Raw genomic sequence first — 16,405 nt, forward strand, 5'->3', positions numbered from 1 at the left:
CCGCCCCGGTTCAATCCAGGGCTCTGGAGTTTGGGGCTTTTCGTCCTCTCCAAACAGCAGCAAGAAGGGCTTCAAGAGGCATTAAATAGCAAACGGAGGGGATTTTGCTGTGCAGACCGGATAGGTGCTGCTGGGTCTGGTGAGGGCAGGGACAGCCAGGGATGCTGTGTGCACTGAGTGCCCTCTGCCTCTTGGACTCTGCTGCTGGACAGGCAGAAAAGTGCATGACCCATTCATTGGCTGTTTTTTGGGCCTCAGCCTCTGGGTGCTTCCTGAGCTCTGTCCTCTGCTCGGTTTGAGGCTTTCCTTTGGCTCCTGCCTGCAGCCAGGAAGGCTGCGAGGAGGGATTCCCTGGATGCGAACCTCTGCTTTTCAGCTCTCCGAAAGGAGCATCTCAGGCTTCACCTCGTAATTGCAGAGGAGGTGGATATGCAAAAACCACCTCCGGCTGTTTTTAATGCAGGCAAAAGCAGAGACTTTTCACCTCAGGGTGAAAGCTGGAGCTGTCATTCTCAGGGCAGCAAGAGCCCCCCTGCCTGCTCCTGCCCCTGGGCTGGTTTTTGGGTGGGCAGATGAGACCCCGTGGGGAGCACAGACCCCTTCTGGCCACAACAACTGGAGCCGGAGCATCACCACTTTCTGGGCATGGACCTCAGCATCAGCACCCACACACCAACCCCGTGCTTTCGGGATGGTTGGGAGCCCATCCTGCCGTAGGGATGCTCGGGTTCGGGGGGCTCCAGCTCTCAGCACCAGGCTGGGCTGTGCAGTGGGGTGAGAGAAAAGCGCCGCTTCCCCCATCAGCCACCCACAGCCTTGGCAGGGCTCGGATGGGACTGGAGGGGGGGAGAGCAGGGAGGGACGGATGGGAGGAGCCGGGACTTCACCGACCCGATTAACCAGGTTAGAAACCAACCTTGCAAAACCCACAGCACGGATGGGAGCGGGGTTGGAAATCCCCCTCTCAGCTCACAGTGGGAGCTGGGATGCAAGGAGGGCTTGGCGGGCACGGAGACGGGTAAGTGGCAACCCCTTCTACGTGGCCAGGGCTGACTTTTAGTCCCATTCCCCCTTCCCAACCCACCTGCTGGGACCCCGCCGTGCGCTGTGTATCCCCTCCAGGCACATCACGGAGCTTTTTCCGCGCGTGCAGCGCTGCTGCTGTGGCGGTGACTCCTGCAATGAGTGTCTGTGGGTTTCTGGAGCGTGAACTCATCGGCGATGCAAACGTCTCTCTGACACGGAAGCAAAGTTGAAGCCCCGGCACCAGGCAGCAAAGCGCAGAGCAAAGCAGTGGTGGGGGAATCGCTCTGCCCGAGCATCTCCCGGCTCCGTGAGCACATCTGGCCCTGGGGAAGGGGCTGAGGGAGGGAGGTGCTGCTCAGCTCCCTGCAGGCCCCGCGAGGTGAGAGCAGGAATGAGGCACCGGCCCTCTTCCCCTAAGCTTTTCCCATCAGCCGTGGGCAGGAGGGATACAAATTGCTCAGGGATGTCACCCAGGGTAATTTGAAAGCAGTGTGAAACGCTGCAGCGTGTCCTGTAGCTCTGAAATGTTCATCTCCGTCCCCGGGGTTTTTCCCCACCTTGATCCTTTCCACATCCCATTCGGAAAATACCCCTCTCATCCCAGCTGCCTCCAGGAATTGTCCACCTGCGTTTCTCCCAAAGCTCTTGGAGCACCACGGGAACCCAGAGGGATGTTCCCAGCCCCAGGCATCCCCATCCCACTGCATATCTGCTCCCACTGCTGTGCTGGGGGGAGGTGGCACCCCAGGATGGGAGAAGCTTTGCTGCCAGGTCAGATGGGTGCCTCCTGTATTTCCTGCCCATGGGTTTGGGCTGCTCTTTGCAAGCACCGCTTGCTTGCACCAACCCCCATCCCGCCCTGCTCGCGTCCTCCTCATGCAAAGACATCAGCAGCACAGCCACAGCAGCGGGGGCGCAGGTCCCCAGCAGGGCACAACGCTGGGGGTGCTGAGTCTCTTTCTCCACCCTCCCAAAAAGTTCCTCCCCAAACTCAGTGGCCGGGATTGAGTCACCGAGACGCCGTGACATCAGCCCGTGGTTTTTCTGCAGTGCTTCCTGTTGTGCCCAGGCAGCTCGCTCGGGTGCCTATATATATACGTGTATATCTATCTATGTCTATGTATTTATATATAAACTCCTAGGTGCACGCTTTTAGCCAGCAATCAAGTCCTCTCCCGTTCCTCCCGCTCGAAGCATTACCGGCGTCTCTTCCCGTCGCTGCGCTCCCCACAGCCCTCGCCTCTCTCTTTACGCAGTGAGCAGTGCTGGAGAGCCAGGAGCAGCGGCGAGGCCCCGAGAAGAGGATGAGAACATGGGGCTCAAGTTATCCTGCCTGAAAGGTGGGTCTGGGTGGGTGCCAGGGTGCTTTTGGGCAAAGGGATGCGCCGGGGACGTGGCCCTATAGTGACTCCTAAAGGTATCGCTGCTGCCTGCAGGAGGGGTTTGGCCTCCGGAGGGATGATGCTGCGGGTACAGGAAGGGGATGTGGGTATTTTTTCCAGCCTTATAAAACGTGGGGTGTGGTCCTGAGGTTACTCCCGGCTTCGGAGCACCCTGGGATGCTCACATCTGGGATGCTCGGGGGGAAAGGTGGGTACCCCGACCCCCAGCTTCGGCCCCGAGCATCTTTAATAGCATCACCATCCCCAAACTTCAATTTTCTTAATGGAGTCGAGCGACCACGACGTCTGCTCTGGCGTAGAGAGAAAGGAAGTGGGAGCTTTTAACGCGCCGCGATGCTGAATAGCACATCTCCCATTAGCTCTTAATGCTGCTTGGCAAAGGGTTGGGATGTAACACTGGGGTGGGGCCGTGGCGTGGCACTGGGGGGGGGGCTGCAGGGATGGGGTCTCCCCCAATCCCGATGGGACGCGATGGATTTGTACACGTGGGAGCGCATCCATTTCTCGGTCCGGGGATGTGACCAAGGGCAATTTGGGATGCTCTGTCCCCTTCCGTGGTCAACCCAAGCACAAACTCTCCACCCGCTGTCCTACGGAGACCTTTGTCACAAGGGATGTTTCACCCAGAGCTGAGCCTTTGGCACTATGGGGGAACTGCTTTGCATCACCCACGCTGAAGCATCCCCAAAGCGGGGTCAGAGCCACGGGGGTGCAGCCCCCACATATCCCCCCCAGCCCGTGCTCTCCTCCTGCGATGGGCTCAGAAACAGCAGTAAAATAAAACACCCCCCTGCGGCTCTCTTACATAAGGCAGGGCTTAATCCTTAATTAAAAAGAGATTAAAAATATCAGTGTCTGTCCCCTTCGGGCATTTTCCTCCTGCAGAAGAATTAAACCTCCCTGGCTGCTCGCTGTGTGCGGAGCTGGGCTTTCCTCTTGATTAAAAGAGCAGATTAGAGCTCTCCGTGGCCCAGCAGGCGGGTGGGCAGCCGGGGGCTGTGGCACCCCAGTGAGCACAGTGGGTAGGAAGAAGGCTGTGCTGTGCCATCGGGGGGCTCTGGGGATTCTCCGGTGGCTCATATAGGGTCGAGCAGAACATCGCATCAACATACTCTCCCCACTCCCCTGCTTTCCCTTCTTTCTATAGGGTTGAAGATGTGTGTGAGCAGCGGGAATGGCAGCACCGGGACCCCAGAACAGGATGGGAAGCACCTCCACGTGCCCTCCATCATCGTCACACCGCCCACACCCACGGGGACCATGCTGTGCCGGGACACACGGAGGGCAACGGGGGGCACATCACCGCCCTGCAGCCGGCGCTGAGCACCCACAGGGGACACCAACAGCTCCAGTACTGCCCCAGGGCTGGATCCCGCCCCGCTGGGGGTGATGCTTCCTGGTGTGCTGCTTCGCTGGAGAGCCCCGGGAGAGGACGGCGTGCAAAAGCAGATGGAAATTTAATTTTTTAATGACAGCAGCAGATGGCAAAAGACACAAAAGTGTATTCACACCATGTCAGAGCCATTTATAAAGTGCCTGGCGGAGCTGCAGCGCGTGCTGGTGGCACCACGGGTATAGTAATGGATGGGGGATCCTCTCCTGCAGCCCCCAGACCAGTGTGGGCTGACGGGCCCCGTGGAGTGGTCCTTTGGGCTCCAGATGGAGGCATGGGTGGATGGATGGGTGAGTGGAGGTATGGGTGATTGGATGGGTGCATAGGTTAGGTGGATGGGTGGATGGGTGGGTGGCTGGACAAACGGATGAGTGGATGCATGGATGGACAGGTGGAGGCATGGATGTACAAATGAATGGACGGATGAATGGGCAGACACATGAGATGGATGGGTGGATGGATGGAAGAGTGGACAGACAAATGGAGAAATGAGTGGGTGGATGGAGGGATGGATGGATGGATGGGTGGATGGATGGATGGATGGATGGAGGCATGAATGGGTGGGCAAATGGATGGATGGTTGGATGGGTGGATGGTTGGATGGATGGAGGGACGGATGGATGGATGGATGGATGGAGGGAGGGAGGGATGGATGGATGGATGGATGGATGGATGGATGGATGGATGGATGGATGGATGGATGGATGGTTGGATGGGCAGGTGGCTGGGAGCCTGTGTTGGCTGATGAACAGAGGGAACAGGCAGCCGGACCATGCCTGGCACATGAGCACGAGTGGTCGCCTAGAGACACCCAGGGGGCGGACGGACGGACGGACGGACCTCCGCCCCACGGCCAATGGGAAGGCTGGAGCGCGGGGCGCTGCTCCTCCTGGCCGCCAGGGGGCAGCAGCTCCGAGCGCCGCGCACACACGTAGGGGTTGGGCGCATCGGGCCCCGAGGCGCCCCGACAACAAGTGCTGAACTCTGATTGGTCGGTGCCCCAGGAGGCATCGGGATTGGTCCCACGGAGAGCGCCACAGCCCGCCCCTCATGATAACCAATAGAAGTCCACGTCCTCATGGAACAACCAATCAGTTGCGCCGAGTCCCGCCCCCAAGCGGAGAGCGCGAAAACGGGCCCGGCCGCGGGAAGCGGGGTGCTGTGGGCGGGGCTTCGCCGTCGGGCAGCCAATAGGGAGCGTGGGCGCGTGGCGGGCCCCGTGCCGGTTCCGGTCCCCCATTCCGATCCCAGTTCCGTGCGCGGCGCCGGTCCGGGCCCATACACATGGAGCCGGCCGAGGCGGAGTTCCTGGCCGAGAAAGAGCTGGTGACCATCGTGCCCAGCTTCAGCATGGACCGCGTGCACCTCATCGGGGTCTGCGGGGCCGGGCCGGGGGTTGGGGGGGGGAACGAGGCCTGTGGGGGTTGGGATCGGAGCCTGAAGGGATGGGGGACGAGGCCTGGGGGGGCTGAGGGGGCAATCTGGGGATATTGGGGGGCAGGGCCTGAAGGGGTTGGGGATCAGAGCTGGGGGTGTGGGGGATAAAGGGTGGGAATGGGGCTCGGGGGGTGGCAGGACGGAGGTTTGGGGGTAGGGCTGCGTTTGGTTGGGTGTGGAGATGTGGGCTTGAAGAGGTTGGGGGTAAAGGATGGGGAATTTGGGGTCGGCTTTGGGGTGTTTGGGGACAGGGCTTTGGTGGGTCAGGGATGGGGGGGTTTGGGGATAAGGGTTGGGGTTTTGGGGGACAGGAGTTGGGGGATTTGTGGGCTGAGGGGCGCTGGGAGATTTGGGGGAACAAAGCTTGGAGGGTTTGGTTTGGGGGCTGAAGGGACTGGGAATAAGGGCCAGAGGACTTGGGGGTAAGGGAAGGGGAATTTGGGGTCAGGGGATTGGAGGACAGCGGTGTGGGGATTGGGTCGGGGGCTGAGGGGGGGGGGGGCTGCACACACACAGCTGACACCTTTGGATGTGCCTCAGGCTGAGCCCGGGGGGCCGCACTTGTATGATAAATGTAATTTCTGGCAGTAACTTCTGTGAAACGCTTTGAAATAGAAAATGCACTGGGAACGTTCCTTACTGCTTCTCAAGGGAGAGGAGCAAAAGTCTGCGAGCAAGAATTATGGGAAGCCAGAGAAGGGAACTCAGATGCTGTTCGATTTAGGCTTTTCAAAATCCCTTGGAAATTCATACCATCCAAGAGACCAAATGAGCAGAGATGTACTGCGGCATCCGAGCCCTTTGCAGCTGCCTTATTCTCATCTTCAATTAATCTTCCAGGGGGATCTGGGCCCTTTCAACCCCGGTTTGCCAGTGGAAGTGCCTGTCTGGTTGGCCATCAACCTGAAGCAGAGGCAGAAATGCCGGCTGATACCCCCAGCGTGGATGGATGTGGGTAAGGACAGCAGCTTCCGAGGGTACAGAGGGAACACAGAAAGACCTCTGGCTTTCACCATTAGTGGGGAGCTTAATTGAACTGATGCAAAGCAACTGTGAGAGAAGAATCTAATGTTTCTGCGCTGGGGTTCTTTATAGTTACATGAAATGTCATCTTCCCAGTCAAGTCAGGTGTTTGACTTCTGCTCCTCTGGTGAGCAGGAGTGGGGTTGGTGGAGGAATAAGAGACCTTAATGGAGCAGTCCTGCTCTATTCATGCGAGGGCACAGACACTCATCAGTGCAAGTGCTTCGTGGCTGAAGGGGACATCTCCTGGCAGGTGAAAGGTTTGGTCAAGATGGTGTGGATCCAGCACGGTGTGCCCATTGCCTGTCAGCATTGTGGCCCTGATGAGTATGTTCTCCCTTGGGAGCTGAGAGCTGCCGTGGCAAAGCTGCTCCTAGACCCTGGGACAGGCATTAGGTGTAAAGGGTGTTTGGCTTCATTAACGGAAGCCTTTTCCTGTCCGCGTTTACACCAGCTTGAAGCAGAGATTTGGTCCTACAGAACAACGTGCTGTTTTTCCCCGGGGAGAAGTGGGTCAGGAGAGTTGGAGGTCTGCCACTGCCTGACATTCCTGTCTGTGTTTTAGAAAAGCTGGAGGAAATTCGGGACCAAGAACGCAAAGAGGACACCTTCACTCCAATGCCCAGTCCCTATTATATGGAACTCACAAAGCTGCTCTTAAACTAGTAAGTGGGAAATGTATTGTAACAGTTTCCACCTGACTACATGCTTGCATAGACAATTTTTCAAGCTTTCTTTGGCAGCAGCCCCAGAGGGCTGTGGGAAAGTGAGAGTTAATGGGGGTTTATTTCACAGCGTGCCAAGATCTCGCTGCAGTCGTTTTCTCATGGTAACTTTGCATTTCAGTAACTGGGGATTGCTTGTTCTGCGCCCTGATAATTGGGGCTGTGCCGCTTTATTGAGCAGCAGCTGAGCGTAGAGGCCTCGAGTATAGACAGCACATTCCATGGCTGCAATCTGTTCGGCAGCCCAAACCCTCCAGGCTTCTTCCTTGGCTCTCCTTCAGGAGGAAAGCTCCTCTTTCCTCGGCTTGAGAAGCAAGAGGCCGGGGTTATTCCGAGTCTAACCTCATGCCTGCTGTGGCATTTCACTTGTAAAATGTGCTGGCTGGTATTTTTCTAAGCACAGGCTCTCCTGACTTTAAGCCCTTGATTACAGTGGGGTGGTCGTTTAAGCGCTGGCTTCTCCTCTGGAGATGCCGCTCTTGGCGTGCGGCTTCTTCGCTCACGCTAGAATAACCCTGACAGCTCTGTCCGTGTGAATTGATCTCATCTCTCGAGGTCCTTATGGCAGCACTGAATTGCCTTAATGGGAGGATGCGGCACGACTCGTGGAGCCCCTTCAACTTAATACTCCCTGCTCGAGCCACGAGAGCACAGACCGTGCTCCAGCGGCAGCCGAGTCCTTCCACTTCCCCTCCTGTGTGTGGCTCTGGCCAGGTTGTTGGCCCTGCTCGTACCTCGTACCAGCTGGGCAATTACAGAGCAGAAGGATTGCAGTGAGAAGCAGATGCTGCATCAGAGCCGAGAATTCCTGGGTAAATAAACCACCCCAAAAATCCCAGCAGCGTAAGCACCAGCCTGGATTTTAATGTGGACTCGCAGGCTTTTTTTTCATGCAGCAAACTGCTCCGCTTCTGCCTTAGAGGGCTGTAGAGCTGCCAACGTTACTTATGCCAATGACATAACATAGGAGTCTGTTCTGATCCTCTCTCTCCTCCAGCGCCTCCGACAACATCCCCAAAGCAGACGAGATCCGGACGCTGGTGAAGGACACGTGGGACACGAGGATGGCCAAACTGCGGCTGTCTGCGGACAGCTTCGTCCGGCAGCAGGAGGCCCACGCCAAGGTGAGCTGTGATGGGATGTGGGCAAAGCTCGGGCAGCTCTGCTGGGAGGGAGGAATCCGGCTGCCGTGCGTGGGGTGGTGACCCATGGGAGCTGCTTGTGGGAGCGCTGGTTGGGTGCGTTGTCCCAGGGCTATGGGTATGTCGGTCAGCTGCTAAAGCCACGTGTTGAAACCTCTCCTGATGGGCTGCTGGTGGCTCCCTGGGGAGAAGCACTGGGAAAATAGTGCTTGGTTGGTTGTAGGCTTCTCTTAGCTGAGCTCTCGGGGCGTCACCGTGCTGCCAGGCTCCTCGCCCTCCCTTCAGCGTGGCTCTGCTCCACGTTCCGCTGCTTCCTCTTTTCAGCTGGATAACCTGACGCTGATGGAGATCAACACCATTGGGACTTTCCTTACTCAAGCCTTAGACCACATGTACAAGCTCCGGACCAACCTGCAGCCTTCTGGCAGCGCCGAATCCCAGGATTTCTGAGCATTTCTGCCCACGCCAGCCCTCCAAGCACACACGTCCGCCGTGCCACCTTCCATCTCCCAGAACCCTGTGAGTTTTGTGAGCCACGTGCAGCCCGTCCTCGGCAGCAGCTGCAGGCGGCTCAGCTTCCCCTGCTGCTGCTCACACACAGCCTGGGGAGGGAGCAGGGCAGGAACCGCTGCAGAGCTGGCACGGGGCATTCCCTGCATGAGAGCTGCAGAAGCCCTCGCTTCCCCTTTGCTGAACTTCGCCTCTCCCTTTGGTTCAGAGGCTGCTGCCAAAGGCGTGCACAGATACATGTGGTGGCTCGCCAGCATCCGGCTAATGATGTCGGGCAGATCCCTCTGCCCTGCGGAGCGTGGGTGTACTTCATAGAGGGAACTTCTGAGGGCAGCACAGGCCACACACTGCCTTGAAAGCAATGAATTTCAAGGCGGTGCTTCGCTGCGGGTTCACTCGGAGCCTCAAAACAGGGAAAGATGTGCCGGCAGCGAGAGCGCTGGGAGGCACATCCATCTGCTCCTTGGAGAAGGACAAAAGAAAATGGCTTTTCCCTCTCCGAGCCAGGCTGGTTGGTACTATGAAACCTCCCAGCACCTGGGCAACAGCCAGCTGGCTGAGCAGGACCCCAAGGGGAGGAGGGCAGGACCCCCAAAAGGGGGGTGGCAAAGCCGATCTGCTGGGAGCGACGCTCTTTTCCCATCACTGCTGGGGGGGAGAAAGAATCCTTTTGCCATCCTTAGGAAGCTTTTATGATGATCTTTTTTTTTTTGTTGTTGCTGTTCTGATGTTTTCAGACATTACAGCCAGGAATACCTCCTTGCTACATCCACCAAATGATCTCTCTTCCATTACAGTTAATTCAAACAAAGACACTTAGAACGAGTTCGGGGTGTTCTTTATTTTCTCCTCTCGGTTCTTTGCTCTCATAGCATCACTCTGCCCCAGCAGCTCTGCCTTCAGCTGCCCCAACTCCTGCCCAAGGGGACGTGCAAATGGACACAGCGTGGCCCCAGGGGAGCACGCTGTGTCAGAACCTTGGTATTATGGGCTGGCACGGGGAGGGGGGTGGATCCCAGCGTGGAAGCAAAGCTGCAACCCAACCTTGGCTACGGAGCTGCAGCAGCTGCAGCGATGAGGGCTGAACGGCCAACCATTTTCCATCCCTACCCTCCTTCCTGCCCAGCATGCAGGGAAGGAGAGCAGATCGTGCGTTAACATTCACCACAAGAGCACACGGAGCTGAAGGCAGAGGTCACCTTTTCCCGGTGCTGGGAGCTTATCTGGTGCCACACAAGGAACAGCTTCCCCTGGGAGCACAGCCGTGTGCACAGCTCTGAGGGCAGGGCAGCAGCTGGGCTGCCCCACTGTGCTCTGATTGGCTCAGGGGGGGGGATTTGGGGCTGCTCCCCATGGCACCCCATCCTTGGCCCCATAGGTGTAGACTCCCCCCTCCAGCACTCATCACCATGCAATGCCTACAGCTGTCCCAGTGCTTGGGGGGGGGGGGGGGGGGCACAGAGCCAGAAAGCAAAGGGGAAAAGGGGCAGTGGGGAGAGGTGATGGGGCTGTCCCCACCCCAGGGATTCCTGCTACAAACACAAAAAGGAAGAATAAAAACCAAACAAAAAGGGGGTGCTGAAGGGGGAAAGCAAAAAAATAAAGCAGAACCATCGTTAAAAAAAAAAGGCAAGCTTTCTTTTTATGACAATAATAATTAAAGCAATAAAAAACATACAAAACTTTTTTCTTTTTTAATATATATACACATGACAAGGCTGAAGCACCTTTTGGTTTTGCTTTTTTTTTCCTTTTTTTTTTCCCTCCTCCTTTTTTCAAACTCTTCCATTGTCAAAGCAGCACCCCACGCCCCTCCAAATGTGGGACCCTCCCCCCCCATTTCCCCCCACCCCCTTTTCCCCCCCCTCCCCACTGTGCCCCCACCCCCCCCCAGGAACGAAGCGCTGCTCCGAGGGTTCATGGACTTTATTGGTTATAGCCAAGTGCGGTGCTGGGGGAGCCCCAAGCTGGGGGGGTGTGTGTGTGTGTGTATGTGTGTGGGTTGGGGGGGGCTGGGGGGGCTGCCCCTTACCCTGCAGGGCTCCTCCAGCCTTAGTGTTGTGGGCAGTGGAGTCTTTCGTCAGGATGTATAAAATAAAATAAGAAATGAGCAATAGAAAGTGGGGGTGGGGGGGGTGATGGTGGGGGGGGGACACGAGGTTAGAGCCCAGCCCCCCCCCCCCCAGCCGCCCCTTGCTTCATGCATGGCACATTCTCTGTTTGTCTCTGTTTCGTTTTTTTGTTTGCTTTTTTTCTTTTTTAATTATTTATTATTATTATTATTATTATTTTATTTTAATTTTTTTTTTTTTTTTAGCTTCAAACCTCCCAGTGAAAAATATTAAATATTCAAGGTAATAAAATAGATTATTATTTCTAGACTATATGTTCGGCCTAGCCCAAGGAGCGTCACCTGGGATACCCCTTGAAATAACCCCTAGACCACTGCATTGCAGGCAAGGCAAGGCACTTCCGCAGGTGATCCAGCTCCGCTTGCAGTCGCTCTCGCTCTGAGACAATCTTCTGCTTCTGGGTCCTTAATTCCTGCAGGGAGGCAGCAAAAGGGGACGGTCAGGGCAGCACAGGGGGACCGCAGGGGATGGGCACTGCAGGGGATGGGGAGTTGAAGGAGGATCTGGACGTTGGAGGGCATAAGGGGGAATGCAGGAGGATAGGGGCAAGGGAGGACAATGGGGACACTGCAGGAGCATGGGGATGTTGCAGGGGATGAGGACATTGCAAGAGGATGGGGACCTTAGAGGACAATGGGGAGACAGCAGGAGGACAGGGACGTTGGAGAAGGATGGAGGGACTGAAGGAGGATGGGGACCTTAGAGGACAGTAGGGGGACAGGGACAGTGGAGGAGCAGGGGGACAGTGGAGGAGGATTGGGCACTGTAGAGGCTGGGGATATTGTAGGACAGGGGCACTGCAGGAGGATGGGGACGTTGGAGGACAATGGGGACACTTCAAGAGCATGGGGACATTGCAGGGGATGAGGACATTGCAAGAGGATGGGGACCTTAGAGGACAATGGGGAGACAGCAGGAGGACAGGGACGCTGGAGAAGGATGGAGGGACTGAAGGAGGATGGGGACCTTAGAGGACATTAGGGGGACTGCAGGAGGATAGGGACGTTGGAGGACAATGGGGACACTGCAGGAGCATGGGAATGTTGCAGGGGATGAGGACATTGCAAGAGGATGGGGGTACTGCAGGAGGATGGGGACCTCAGAGGACAGTAGGGGGACAGGGACAGTGGAGGAGAATGGGGACACTGCAGGAGCATGGGGACGTTGCAGGAGGATTGGGCACTGAAGAGGATGAGGATATTGTAGGAGGACAGAGGCACTGCAGGAGGATGGGGACCTGAGAGGAAATAGGGGGACTGCAGGAGGATAGGGACCATGGAGGGCAATGGGGACACTGCAGGAGCATGGGGACGTTGCAGGAGGATTGGGCACTGTAGAGGCTGGGGATATTGTAGAAGGACGGGGACCTGAGGAAAATAGGGGGACTGCAAGAGGATAAGGACAACGGAGGACAATGGGGACACTGCAAGAGAATGGCAATTTTGCAGGGGATGAGGACACTGCAAGAGGATTGGGTAGACTGAAAAGAATGGGGGGTACTGCAGGAGGATGGGGACCTTAGAGGACAGTAGGGGGACTGCAAGAGGATAGGGACAATGGAGGACAATGGGGACACTGCAAGAGAATGGGGGGACTGAAGGAGGATGGGGACCTTAGAGGTCAGTAGGGGGACAGGGACAGTGGAGGACAGTGGGGACACTGCAGGAGCATGGGGACGTTTTGCAGGGGATGAGGACACTGCAAGAAGATTTGGGGATACTACTGCAGGAGGATGGGGACCTTAGAGGACAATGGGGAGACTGCAGGAGGACAGGGACGTTGGAGGACAACGGAGACGTTGGAGGAGCCTGGGGAATATTGTAGGACAGGGGCCCTGCAGGAGGACTTGGGGATACTGCAAGAGGATAGGGATGCTGCAGGACAATGGGGACGTTGGAAGGGGATGGGGGTACTGAAGGGAATTGGGGTGTTGCAGGAGAATGGGGACCTTACAGGACAATGGGGAGATTGCAGGAGGATAGGGACACTGGAGGACAATGGGGACGCTGCAGGAGGATGGATGGGGACACTGCAGTAGGATGGATGCCCTGCAGAGGCCAGGTGCCCCCCCAGAAGCCCCAACTCACCGCCATGCTGTGCGAAAGCTGCTCTGCCGTCAGGCTCAGGCTGTAGTGCTGGGCCTCCAGCCGCCGGCACTGTGTCTGCAGCACTTGGCGCTCCAGGTTTTGTTCTGCAAGGCACGGGGATGGGGTGAGCACCTGAAAGCCCTCGCTCCCTGCCAGCCCCAGGACACGGCCTCCTCCCAGTAAAACACAGCCCTGTGCCAGCTGGGTGCCAAAGGTCTGGGTGTCAAGCCTGGGGGCAGCAGGGCATATAAGGTGATGCTTGGTGACATGACCCCATGGCTAACCAAGCCAGGCAACACCCCGCCGAGCCCCAGACCCCAATCCCTACCTTCTATATGTTCCTGGTAAGCTTCAAAAATTGCCTCGATCCCTTGCCACTTGGGCCTGGGGCACTCCTCCTCATCTTCCTCCTCCTCTTCCTCTTCCTCCTCCTCGGAGGCCGAGTCACGGCGGTCCCGTGGCAGGGGTGGGCCGAGCGCCCGGTGCCCCTCGGCTGTGCCGTTGTGTGGGGCAGGAGGGCGGCTGGAGGCCTGAAGCTCAGGGATGTTGTAGTGGATGGAGGCGTCCAGCTTGTGGTTCTGCTCCGCCGTCCCCCCTGCAGGCACAGAGCGTCAGCCCCCTTCCCCGCTGACTTTGTTTTTCTCAGCCCCAGGTGTGGAAAAGGACTGAGTTTTGCTACAACCCAGCTGTGTTTTCCCAGCACCTTTTTACCTCTCCACCATCTTTCCCAGGGGATGCTCTGGGAATGGGGTTACAAGTGGCTCTCCCCATCGTGCCAACCCACAGGTCTCCCGTCTGTGCCCCCCCACGGGGTTACTGCCCCAGCACTGTACCTTTGTGCTTTTGCAACGCCTTCTGTGTGGACTGCAGCACGGACTCGTGGAACTGGTGGGCAAACTCCTCAGCAATGAAGGGCTCCCAAGGCTTGCTTTTGCCATTCATGCTGTGCGACAGCGGCACAGGGATGTCCTTGGGCAGAGGCCCCCTGACGTAGCTGAGGATGCTCAGTGCCTTCTTCCCCGAGTGCCCATCGCTCAGCCGGGGCTTCTCAGCCGCCTCCTTCACCCTGGGCAGCTCCGCAGCTCTCAGAGGCTCCACTCTGCCCGGCTCCAATGGCTTCTGAACATCAGGCACGGAGGCGACAATGCCCACGGGCTTATCTGGGTCCAGCAGCAGCGGTGGCTCTTGGGGCAGAGGAGGAGCGGTGTTGGCACAGTGGTGCCCAATCGGGTACAGGAGATGAGGGGCAAGGGGGGGGAAGTGGAAGGGCAAGGGGGGGAGTGGAGGGGCTTACCGGCAGCGGGGCCGCTGGGGCTGTCCTGCGGAGAGCTCTTCACCACCACGGCGGCCGGCGTGGGCTTCTGCTTCATGGCCTGCAGCATCTCCACCAGCTTCTCCTTGTCTGCCGCATGGGAAGCTGAGGTTTAGTGTAGCCTCTGCTCAGCAGGGCACGCTCGGGGCACCAGGCAGCCCCGCAGCACGGGGACAGGGACCCCCCCCACCTCAGCACGGGGCATGGCGTTACCTTTCCTCTTTTCGGCGCTGATGTGCGTGAGGTTGAAGATGGTGAGGAAGCGCTTCTTCTCCTCGAAGTTGGGGCTGTTGTTCATCTCGTCGGGGCTGTAGCGGGTGGAGAGGGGGAGGCGTGGGGAGGGCGTGCGGCGCTTGTTCTGCACCGTCGGTGGAGAGGGGCTGCGCTCCCGCAGCATCCGCCGGCGCTTGCGCCGCTTCTGGCTCAGTAATTCCTCCTTCTGCTGCTGCGTGGTGAGGCCGAAGAGCTGCAGGAACTCCAGCTTCTGGGGCGCGAGGGGAGAGCAGAGCTGGGTCAGCCCCAGAGCAGCACAGCACCTGCCCCCACCCCCGTTCCCATCCCCATCCCCACCCTTCACTCCCATCCCCATCTCCATGTCCATCTCCATTCCCATCTCCATCCCCATCTCTACCTTTAACCACATCTCTATCTCCATCCCATCGCCATCCCCATCCCCACGCCTACCCCATCCCCATCTCCAGTCCCACTTCAGCCCCACAGCCAGCTGAGTGCTGTGCCCATACCTCAGAGGATGTGTCCAGCTTCAGCGGGGGCTGCTCGGCCACGCACCGGAGATGTGCCCGCACCTCCTCCTCGTCACTGTCATCACAGGAGTCATCCAGGTCGTAGTAGTAACCTGGGGATGGGGAGAGGCTGCTATCAGCCTGGGGGGGACATGCTGGGACTCCCCATATACTGCTGGGGCCCTGGGAACCTGCTGGGACCACAGGAATGGATGGGATCCTGCTGGGTAGGGATGCTCACTGCAGCATCCCAGCTTGGCTCTGTTTTGGGATGGCCTGCAGGGGGACTGGAGGAATTATGTCCCTGGGGGTTGCTTGTAGAGGGAGGGCTGACTCTCCCCTTGCTGCTGGGGCATCAGGGAGGGACACACCCCAGGAGCACCTTGTGCCAGGGCCAGGGACACTGGCGACACCACTGTCTGCCTTGATGGGGAGCACCGGGCTCAGCAGGTTAATGGGACACAAGGGGGGATGGCAGTGCTGCCCCCACACCTCACTCCATCTCCTCCTCGCTGCTGTTCACATCCCCGCTCGCACGGCCCTATTAATATTTAAAGCCAGCTTATTAGCCTCAGTTCATCATTTATTAATTGGGCATGTCTAGAGCGGAGGATTTACCAAGCCGCTCTGATTTGGCTTTCGGGAGCATCCGCATCAAATGCCTGCAGGCATCACCAGGGAACCCCCTCCTCCCGACTGTCCCCATTGGGATCCTGGTGCCTGGGGGTGGTCCCAAGCCCCCTCCTCACCTTTCTCCCGGGCCTCCCGTCGCCGGCGCTCCTCCAGGTCCAGCTTGCTGACCAGCCTGCGGTGCTGCTGCACGAACTCATCATAGATGTACATAGGGTCCTGTGTGCGGGGCTGGGGGGGTCTGTAGGGTGAGCTGGGCTTGGTCACCTCCCCAAAAGGGGTGGCCGGGGGTCTCTGCTGGCTCAGGATGCTTTGAGTGGATTTCTCCAGCTCAGCCAGGAATGGTGTGTGGGTGAAGCCCGTGTGCTCCGCAGTGCTGGGCTCCCGTGGCAGGGGGTACTTCTCGAGAGCATCCCTTTTCCTTGCGCTGTCTTCCAGCTTCTCAGGGCAGAAGACTCTCTCCACCTTCACCAGCGGGATGCCCTGCCGGCTGGGCTCGAAGGGGGCCGGGTGGCCGTGGAGGACGTGAGGCTCAGGAAGGCGCCTGGGGGGCTCCGAGGGGCTGTCCATCAGGGAGACGGGGTTCCAGAGGGACGTGGTGATGGGGTGGTGCTGGGGTTTGGGGGAGATGAGTGGCGGCGGACCGCCGAAGTGCTGCCCCGGCTCGCGGATGCTCGGCTCGTGGCGGCTTGGTCCCGACCTGCAGGAAGGAGAGGAGAGGGAGGGATGGATGGAGAGGAGAAGCAAACGCTCTCTGCAATCTGGATCTGGGGATAAACGCTCTATTGGGCGCACGTGGCAGGGGGTTGGGAATGGGACACGGGGCAGGGGACCCCTCCACG

At 58.2% G+C, this 16,405-nt stretch overlaps 2 protein-coding genes across 16 annotated transcripts in view; one reads left to right on the forward strand and one right to left on the reverse strand.

Annotated features, from left to right (window-relative positions):
* Positions 1-901: 901 nt before the first annotated feature.
* GINS2 (GINS complex subunit 2) lies at positions 902-9,484 on the forward strand. Of its 5 annotated transcripts, XM_040707260.2 has the most exons (8): positions 902-1,018; positions 1,123-1,405; positions 2,283-2,366; positions 3,577-4,001; positions 6,100-6,214; positions 6,848-6,947; positions 8,005-8,131; positions 8,474-9,484. In XM_040707260.2, exons 4-8 carry the CDS (start codon positions 3,942-3,944, stop codon positions 8,597-8,599), a joined length of 528 nt encoding a protein of 175 aa, XP_040563194.1. In that variant the 5' UTR covers positions 902-1,018; positions 1,123-1,405; positions 2,283-2,366; positions 3,577-3,941; the 3' UTR covers positions 8,600-9,484. The 5 variants fall into 5 exon arrangements, 4 of the variants coding, with proteins under 4 accessions (XP_040563194.1, XP_015148129.1, XP_046755597.1 ...); XM_015292643.4 differs by lacking the exon at positions 1,123-1,405 and having other exon boundaries at positions 2,169-2,366; XM_046899641.1 differs by lacking the exon at positions 1,123-1,405.
* A 1,083-nt stretch (positions 9,485-10,567) lies between these two features.
* Positions 10,568-16,405, reverse strand: part of GSE1 (Gse1 coiled-coil protein) — a 69,348-nt gene continuing 63,510 nt past the window's right edge. For 8 of the 11 annotated variants that reach the window (XM_040707252.2, XM_040707254.2, XM_046899638.1 and 5 more), the window contains 8 exons: positions 15,683-16,263; positions 14,934-15,046; positions 14,404-14,674; positions 14,173-14,295; positions 13,712-14,062; positions 13,207-13,473; positions 12,879-12,982; positions 10,568-11,203 (listed from right to left, as the gene is read on the reverse strand). In XM_040707252.2, the coding sequence (XP_040563186.1) occupies positions 11,069-11,203; positions 12,879-12,982; positions 13,207-13,473; positions 13,712-14,062; positions 14,173-14,295; positions 14,404-14,674; positions 14,934-15,046; positions 15,683-16,263 (1,945 nt within the window). In that variant the 3' untranslated portion in view covers positions 10,568-11,068. The remainder of the gene's footprint in view (positions 11,204-12,878; positions 12,983-13,206; positions 13,474-13,711; positions 14,063-14,172; positions 14,296-14,403; positions 14,675-14,933; positions 15,047-15,682; positions 16,264-16,405) is intronic. The other 3 variants (XM_040707253.2, XM_040707257.2, XM_040707258.2) reach the window with 1 other exon arrangement.

The sequence above is a fragment of the Gallus gallus genome, chromosome 11 (assembly GCF_016699485.2).
Source record: "Gallus gallus isolate bGalGal1 chromosome 11, bGalGal1.mat.broiler.GRCg7b, whole genome shotgun sequence".
Lineage (NCBI taxonomy): Eukaryota > Metazoa > Chordata > Aves > Galliformes > Phasianidae > Gallus > Gallus gallus.